Source organism: Chelonoidis abingdonii, chromosome 3, assembly GCF_003597395.2.
Source record: "Chelonoidis abingdonii isolate Lonesome George chromosome 3, CheloAbing_2.0, whole genome shotgun sequence".
Taxonomy (NCBI): Eukaryota; Metazoa; Chordata; order Testudines; family Testudinidae; genus Chelonoidis; species Chelonoidis abingdonii.
In genome coordinates, this window is record NC_133771.1 from 193,304,881 (window position 1) to 193,314,181 (window position 9,301).

The following is a 9,301-nucleotide window of genomic DNA, read 5'->3' on the forward strand; positions in this document are numbered from 1 at the left end:
GATACAATTCTTCCAGCCAAATACACATTTGCAAATAAAGAAAAACAATCAAAAAGACTAAACCGCCTTTCTACTTGTACTTACTACTAGAACAGAAAATTAGAGAGCCTGTAGGTACATCTGGTCACTCTCAGACCCCAGAGAGAACAACAGACAAAGACAACACACAAAACAAAGACTTCCCTCCACCGAGATTTTTAAAGTATCTTCTCTCCTGATTGGTCCTCTGGTCAGGTGTTCCAGGTTCACTGTTTGTTAACCCCTTACAGGTAAAAGAGACATTAACCCTTAACTATCTGTTTATGACAGATACCTATTATATCAATATGCTTATTTAATATGAGGCACTCAAGTTCACCCATCTTATTATTTAGATTTCTAGCATTTGTATATAAGCAATTAAAAACTCATTTTTTAGCCATCCACCATTATGTGATATAACTGAATGGGAATCTTTTTCATTTGACTGTTTCTCATCAGATCCTACTTGTATTTTATCATCTTCCATCCTCTCCTCTTTACTAGGACACAGAGAATCTCCATTAATAAATTTTCCCCTAAGGGATGACTCTGTCCGAACCACATGCTCTTCCGCACCTATCGGCCTTCCCCCAACCCAAAACTGCTCTACAACCTTCTTAATTTTAAGTGCCAGCAATCTGGATAGGCTCCCCCTTTCCCAAAAGTTTCCCCAATTCCTAATAAATCTGACTCCCTCCTTCTTACACCATCGTCCCATCCACACACTGAGACCCTGCATTTTTGCATAACTGGCCCTGAGAGTGGAACTGGAAGCATTTCAAATAATGCTACCATGGAGGTCCTAGACTTCTATCTCTTACCTAGCATCCTAAATTTGGCCTCCAGGACCTCTTTCCTATCCTTCCCTATGTCATTGGTACTTACATGTGCCACGACCACCAACTCTTCCCCAGCTCTACATAAGTCTGTCTAGATGTCTTGAGAGATCTGCAGCCTTAGCACCTGCCAAGCAAGTCACCTTGCAGTTTTCCCAATCATCGCAAATCCAGCTGTTTCTAATGATCTAATCATCCATTACTATTACCTGTCTCTTCCTAATAACGAGAGTTCTCTTCCACAGAGAGGTATACTCAGAGTGAGCACATACCATGGCATCATTTGGAAGGAGGGTCCAAACTATGGGATTGTTTCCCTCTGCTCCAATTTGATGTTCTCCTTCCCTGAGACTTTCATCTGCCTCAACAGCACAGAAGCTGTTGTATCCTCCAAGTTAGCAAAAAGAACCACCAAATTTAGCACAAAGGCTGTATTTAGTTGCAAATCACCATGTTTTGATGGGCATCAGCTAATGAGAATAAACTTTTTCTTAGAAAAATAATTAAAAGTACAAATGGAAAACATTTTAAAATCAATTATTTAAATCAAGGTTTCCGATTTATTTAAATAATAATAAAGATCAGTGATTTAAATTGCTTTGATTTAAATTAAATTAGTCTACCCAGCTTGAAATTGACTTACATTACATATTTCTTGTGCATTTTCTTTACTTTGCAGGCCGCTCCTCCTTTACCACTTTTTTAGATATCTATAGTACAGAAGCAGCACAGCAACTTCAAAAAGTGTTCTAAATGGTTTAACTATTGATACAAGTGACTGGTGTCTGGTCTGAATTAGATTGGACCATAGCTATGAGGTTTGTGCCACGTATTATTATGGACTGATGGCTTCCAGGGTGAGCACCTGAAGGTCCTCCTGCCATAATCCTTGTAAGTCTGTTCTGAAATCAACATAGCATAAAGGCTACAAAAGGCAAAAATCTTAAACAAGCCAGAGGCTGGCATTACAGCTGAGGGTTGTGATTACATTGGCACTGTCTGTCTCAACATAGGCCTTATGTGGTTAGTGTAAAAAGTGTGATTGGGGAGAGCGATAGCTCAGTGGTTTGAGCATTGGCCTGCTAAATCCAGGGTTGGGAGTTCAATCCTTGAGGGGGCCAGTTAAAGATGTGGGGCAAAATCAGTACTTGGTCCTGCTAGTGAAGGCAGGGGGCTGAACTCAATGACCCTACAGGGTCCCTTCCAGGTCTAGGAGATAGGTATATCACCATTATTTATTTATTTGAAACTCCAGTTACATTTGATACTCTCATGTTGACAGACTGCTTCAAAACATCTCTTTCTTTGTGGCCTCAGTACACCACCCTATTCATGTTTGACACCAGCTCAAGAGATGGGGACTCACCTCTCCCCAAGCACAGGTTTATCTCAGGAGGAGCCTATTTCACTCTAAAGACATTCCACTCTGTCCTCAGTGGCTGGAAAACCTATGGAGACTCCAGTCACAGTAGCATCGATACTGCCTCAGACACCTTAGAGCATACTCTATAGAGTCTTGTTCTTTCCACCACATTATGTTGGCTTATCAGATGCACAGGGCTGACAAGAGGGCGGGGAAGCCGGTAAAATTACCGAGGCCCAGCAATCCGGAAGGTGGCCCGGGGCCTGGCTTCGTCGGCCCTGTTTAGCCAGTCCGCCCTTGCTGGGAGGACTGAAAAAAAATTTTCACTGGGGCACGAACCTGCTCTCGGCAGCCCTGCAGATGCATGCACCCAGTATCAAACTAGTTGAAGTTTAGTTGATGCTAGACATTGTTGGAGCTCTTGCCATTATGAGTTTACAAAGCGTATTGGAATTGAGAGTTGTGACTTGATCAATCCACGACACACTTGGCTCTGGGGCCTACACAGACATATGCCAGCATTGCAACTGGAATCAATTCCTCCTCCAGTGGCACTATTCTCTTTTCAGCATGGTCAGCTGTACAACATTCTGCATCTCCTGTCCAAGAAGAAAGAAAAAGGTGAACATGCAAGGCTGCTATCTTGACACATATATCAAATATCTATCACGTGGCCAAAGAAGGAAGAAAACCAAATTTTCAGCATTTTCAACATATATGAAGAATTTTTTTTCCCAAACTTTTCATTGCTTTTCCTTAAAAAAAAAAAAAAAAAACCCACCAACCAGAATCTCAAAAGTAGTGCACAAGTGTAACGTAGAAGAAATATTTGGACTTAGTATAGCATTTGATACTGTCTTACATACATCACTTGAAAATTAATTCACATTGGCTTTGAGTGGAACACTGCCTTGTGTACTGAAAACAGGCTGAAGGGCCATAAACAAAGGCTAATGATAACAATATATCAAGTAGCAAAAAAAAGTTGAGATAGGATGGTACACAACTAGGATTAATAACATGAAATTGAAAAAGAGAATGAGGCTGAATATCGGAAAAATCTAAATAACAAAATAGCCCTGAAATGGTAGAAACTCTCTCACTTGGAATATTTAGAACTGTAGAAAATACTAGAAAATATTCTGTAAAAGCGCATTCTGCATTTGCGGAGAGATGGACTGTAAGATCTAGTAAATCTTTAATCAGTTCCTGCTATGATTGTATGAAAATGGCTAGGGTTAGTCCATTTTTCTTTGGAAACTGTCCATAACTCTGGCATACGTAAAGTAAGTGGACACTGTTCTTCCTCTAGAAAGGTTGGAAGTGTTTTTTTTGATGGATCCTTATTAAGTAGGTGAGAGGGACATTTGGCAACATGAAGATACCATCCAAGCAATCTGCAAAAGGGCAGTAGTTGGAACACAGGGCCACTGCTGACTTTCTGCCACACTCACCATGAAAACCTGGTAAAGGCTACAATGGCCAGAGAAGAATGATAGTATATATGTTTTGGCACCCTTTGTCTTTGATTGTAACATTAAGATGACTGTTTACCAGTCTTCAAAGCTTACACTGTGCATTGGGGACTACTGATCATTATTGTCAAGTATTAGTTAATACACAAAAAGATTTGTGAGGTGGAAGAAGGCTCCCTTCCAAAACCAAACAAACAAATATTTTTTTAAATCAGTCCATCAGTGAGCTAGTTAATGTCCATATTGCAACAATAAGAGCAGCGGTCACTGGGATAGATGGCCACTGCCAATATCTAGGAATCAATGGGAATGATAACAGAAGCACAAGGGCCTGCTGCGTGATGGCAGAGTTAAGAAAACTAAAACCACTCTTGTTCCCTAGCATGTGTCATGGGAGGGGGGGTCTGATGGGAAAAAACAGGATATGATCATTTAATTACAGGCTGCATCATAATGCATATGCATAGCGGTCTGGATTAAGATTGGGTGACCAACCTTAATTCTGGCATTTCCAAACATTTGAGTGCTTGACTTTGCACTTTTACCATGCTCTTATTGTAATTTGTGTATGTAATTTTTTATTTAGGTGGTGATAAAGGAAACAGAGAAACACATACGGGAAGAAAATTATGCTCTTATATGGGCAATATCACTATTAATTCAGACTGCTTCCTTTTTGGGCCAGTGTAGGCATAGTATGTATCTAGAGAATTCTTCATGGTTGTAGTAGCTGTTTATATACGATAGGATTGCATATTTTCCCTAAAATGGAGGATTAGCTGATCATGGACATCATTTTAAAAGGGATTCAGTGGAGACACAAGTGGATCATTGAGGTTCTGAAATCAACAGAATTCATGAGAAAAACTACCTGGAGTCTCACCTTGTTCCTTATTACAATTGGAGTACATAATAGTCTCTTTTAGACACAGCTCATTTTTAAGTCTTTGTGTCCTAGACCAAGGTCTGGAACACTGGAAGTATCAGAGAGAATTTGTCAGGTGGCTACTGTCAACAAGTTGAGAACATTGAGCTGATGTCTTTAGCAGTGTTCATTACTCATGACACACCTTTTTATGATGCAGCCTCTGTAGATCCCCAAAAGTCTCAACATATGGCTCCATGTCTAGTTGGCAGTGGAGTACCCTAAGGGTTAGTCTTGGGGCCGGTTTTATTCAATATCTTCATTAATGATCTGGAGGATGGCATGGATTGCACGCTCAGCAATTTTGCAGATCATACTAAATTTGGAGGAGTGGTAGATGTGCCGGATGGTACTGATAGGATACAGAGGGACATAGATAAATTAGAAGACTTGGCCAAAAGAAACTGAAGAGGTTCAACAAGGACAAATGCAGAGTCCTGCACTTAGGATGAAAGAATCCCATGCACTGCTACAGACTAGGGACCAAGTGGCTAGACAGCAGTTCTGCAGCAGAAAAGGACCTAGGGGTTACAGTGGATGAGAAGCTGGATATGAGACAACAGTGTTCCGTTGTTGCCAAGAAGGCTAACGGCATATTGGGCTGCATTAGTAGGTGCATTGCCAGCAGATAGAGGGACATGATCATTCCCCTCTATTTGAGATTGGTCAGGTCTCATCTGGAGTACTGTGTCCAGTTTTGGGCCCCATACTACAAGAAGGATGTGGAAAAATTGGAAAGAAATCCAGTGAAAGGAACAACAACAACTCTTTGTGGCATACTTATGAGGTTAAGGCCGAGGAATGGGATATTAGTCTGGCGAAGAGATAGATATGAAGGGATGTGATAGTCTTTCAACTTACGCAAGGGGTTCCAAAGAGGATGGAATTCTAGACGTTCTCATGGTGGTACTAGATGACAGAAGCAAGCGTATGTCCTCAAGTGGCCAGTGGGCGAGGTTTAGGTTGGATATAGGAAAAACTTTTCACTAGGGGTTGATGTCGAAGCACTGGAATGGGTTTACCTAGGGGAGGTGGTGGAATTCTTCTCCTTAGAGGTTTTTAAGGTCAGGCTTGACAAAGTCGGCTGGGATGATTTAGTTGGGGATTGGTCATGCTTTGAGCAGGGGGTTGGATTAGATGACCTCCTGAGGTCCTTTCCAACCCTGATAGTCTATGATTCTATGTGATTTAAAGACAACCGTGATGCTATGGCTTTAGTAGCTGTGTATTCCAAAATGGACTAAACAAGTAATTATGGCAATAACTGCATGTTACCCAGAGTTCAGGAGCATTCATTCCTGCTATCTAGGAGGATTTATGGGATTTAACAGGGGAGACTTTGTGAGGAGGATAGTAAATGTGACTAAGTTCACAATTTAGAATATTTTGGCTCTCTCCATAGCTTCTATACTGATTGTGGAACGTTGCTTGTTTAAAAAAAATCGGACAGGTCTGGTCAGGACCATAAGAACTTTTGGCTGCATTATACCTAACTGCCTCCATCTTTCCATTATTGAAGTAATTATTGGGGCTTACAGGTGGACAAGTCCTGTGAGGCAGGCTGCGTCTCCCATGGTTTTCTTCTGGTCTGAAGCTTCCTCTGAATCCTCCTTGAAAGCCCACCTCTACAAAATAAATAAATAAAAGAGGCAAAAGACAGTAAAGACTGCAGCCCTATCATTTGTGTGTGTTTTGTTCAGTATGGCCACTAACTGAGGATTGAAGGAGCTGACCAGTAGACTGAGGGGAATCAGAAAGCTTACAATCTTACCTGGTTTGAAATATGCTACCCACACTTCCCCTATGACTCATCGAGCCAGCTCTGTGACTGGGAGGTCTGGGTGTTTCCTCAATCAGAAATCTGGCAGACCTGCCTTCTGTTCTAATGCATAGGCAAGATTAGCCCTGAAGAGCTCGCTCTGGTCAGTTTGTTCACAATGAATGATCAAACTCCACACTGAACAAATTGATCTCCCATTCTTTAGGGTCAGCCTGTGCATATGAAACATTTTTTATCCTTTCCAGAACCTTTTTCCCTCCTATCAAAACACTGATTTAAAAAAAGCATACTGCTGTTGCCAGGCTCATTGAAGCAGGGAAAAACTGCACAGTACAAGTGCGTTTGGAGCTGGCCAGAAAGTTCCCTATCTCTCTCAGCAGTGATTGGCTCTGCTGACTGTAGTGTTAACAACTGAAAGGAGAGCCCAGATGTCACGAACTGGTCTTGTGGTAGTGAAGAATTTGAAATAGTATTCCTTATAATTTGAATATCAGAGGGGTAGCCGTATTAGTCTGGATCTGTAAAAGTGGCAAAGAGTTCTGTGCATCTGATGAAGTGGGTATTCACCCACGAAAGCTCATGCTCCAATACGTTTGCTAGTCTATAAGGTGCCACAGAATGCCTTATAATTTGAGTAACTTAGTAATTTATAGAATAACATACAAACCAATGTTGCTCTCCATACTTGTTTTCTCTTCTTGTGTGTAACAGAAATATAGTGATATTAGTCTGAAAAAATGCTTCATCAAAATACATTTTTGAAGGCAGCTGTTTTTAAATTAAGCCATAAAGAGGAAATCTCATTTCAAAAAAGTTGTTTTAACTGACAATGTTTTTATGCATTGGTGCAATGTTTTTTTCATCTTACATTTGTTAGTTTGTATATATAATGTTTCTAATTTGTTTCTGTGCAAAATTGCTGTCTAGAAGAAACAAACAAACCTACTAAGGAAGATTTAAGGCCTGTGCATCCTCTGGTAAGAGTGATAGAACCTCCTCCGCAGCTTTCTGAGCCTACCAAACTGAAAGAAGAAATTAAGAAAAAGGGAACTGGAAATTGTTCAGAGAATGCAACAAGAGAAGCTGGGCCTGAGGGATTTGTAAGTAACAGGTTTATTCCGCTTAATTTGAATAAGATATCATACAGCTAAAGTATTAGAATAATTATTATACAACCAATATATATTTTCATGTTGTTATAACATTTTATTGGCTAGAATTCTCTTACGTTAAGTATCCGTATGCAAGTAATTTTTCAGTGTATCCAATGATCTAATTTGCAGAAAGCTACAATTTAGTAAAAACTGGACCTTGAGATCCCAACCTTGGAATAGAATTAATTTTCCAGGAGTTTATTGCCATTCTTCTAACAATTTCTTAGTAGCATCTGTGTGTATGATGTAATATGGACAACTGAGTTAAACACCTTAACTCAAATTCATTAGTTTGTTAAACCGGTAATTCTAGAGCCAAATATCTAGGTATGAATTAGGTGAACTCCATATCCCTTCATTTATAAATACATAACTGGTACACTCTGAAATGAGTTTTCTAGTAAATTTGCCTTTTAAATAATTCCAGAATTTATCAGAGCTTGAACCACACCACCTCAGACAACGAGAAGACTATTTGAAACAGAAGCGAGATACACTGATGGCTATGAAGAAGGAATCAAGAAATAATCTACCAACACCAAATATAGATCAGAAAGAAGAGGCATTATCTTCTAAAGAGGTGACGGATGAACACTTTAATCAGCATGACTAATCTTGTTTAGAAAAATCACAGACCACTTCAATGAAGATATGGATATTGCAGCTGAATACTGAAAAAAGACAAAAGAACAAGGAAGTGGTAGAATTTAATGGCAGAACACACTCAGTTACAAGTTATTCATTGTGCAGAAATTAATTCTGCAATCTATAATCAGTATAGCTAAGCAGCAGAAAGCTTAATGATTGTGAGCATTAAATGATATTTCTACAGTGGTAAATCTTCATAATAAACCCATGCTCTGAGCTCTTGCATTGCATGAGTTTGCTCCTATCTGCTAGCGAGATGTGATTTTGCATTTTGGTTCCCTGAAATGTTAGCTCCTTTTTTGCTAACACACACAGAAAAACACGTTCATGGTCAACACCACTAGCTTGAATTTTCTGAGAAGTGTTATTTTACAGAAGGGTTAAGTTTGATAACTTCCTTTATTCTTTTATTTTGTAAAGTGTTTCTCTTGTATTTCAAGTGAGGAAATGCCCTATAGCCTCAGCTACTGGTGGAGGAGGCAGCAGTATTAAGGCAAGGAGGCCTGAAGTTTGGGTGCTATGATCACCTTTTTGCCTTGCACAAAATTTAGGCTTTTGTGCTGAAAGCAATCTTCCTGTGAGAGAGTTAGGACGATGGAAAAGCAAAATGATCTCTACATAACTGGCATATCCTTGATGGCTCTAATCTCTCCTGTCAATAGACAGTTGTAGTGGTGACCTGAAAAATTCACTACTGTAGCCTATTATTCTCTTGAAGAGGCAGGAATAGGTGTGCATTGCCCATTTAGTACAATACAAAGTAGATCAAACTGCTTATGAATAGCAACATCACCAACCAAGAGAAATGACGATTACTCACCTTTGTAACTGTTGTTCTTCAAGATACGTTGCTCATATCCATTCCAATTAGGTGTGCGCACGCCACGTACACATTCGCCGGAAGATTTTTACCCTAGCAACACTCGGTGGGTCAGCTGGGTGCGCCCTGGAGTGGTGCCGCCATGGTGCTGGATATATACCCCTGCCGACCCAACCGTCCCTCAGTTCCTTCTTGCTAGCTACTCCCACAGTGGGGAAGGAGGGCGGGTTTGGAATGGATATGAGCAACACATCTCGAAGAACAACAGTTACAAAGGTG

At 40.2% G+C, this 9,301-nt stretch overlaps 1 protein-coding gene across 2 annotated transcripts in view; it reads left to right on the top strand.

The window, feature by feature from the left end:
- CFAP36 (cilia and flagella associated protein 36) overlaps nucleotides 1–9,301 on the top strand; it is a 144,950-nt gene that overhangs the window by 118,428 nt on the left and 17,221 nt on the right. The window contains exons 8-9 of one of the 2 annotated variants that reach the window (XM_075064423.1): nucleotides 7,328–7,500; nucleotides 7,982–8,134. In XM_075064423.1, coding sequence (XP_074920524.1) covers nucleotides 7,328–7,500; nucleotides 7,982–8,134 — 326 coding nt within the window. The remainder of the gene's footprint in view (nucleotides 1–7,327; nucleotides 7,501–7,981; nucleotides 8,135–9,301) is intronic. The other variant, XM_075064424.1, reaches the window with a different exon arrangement.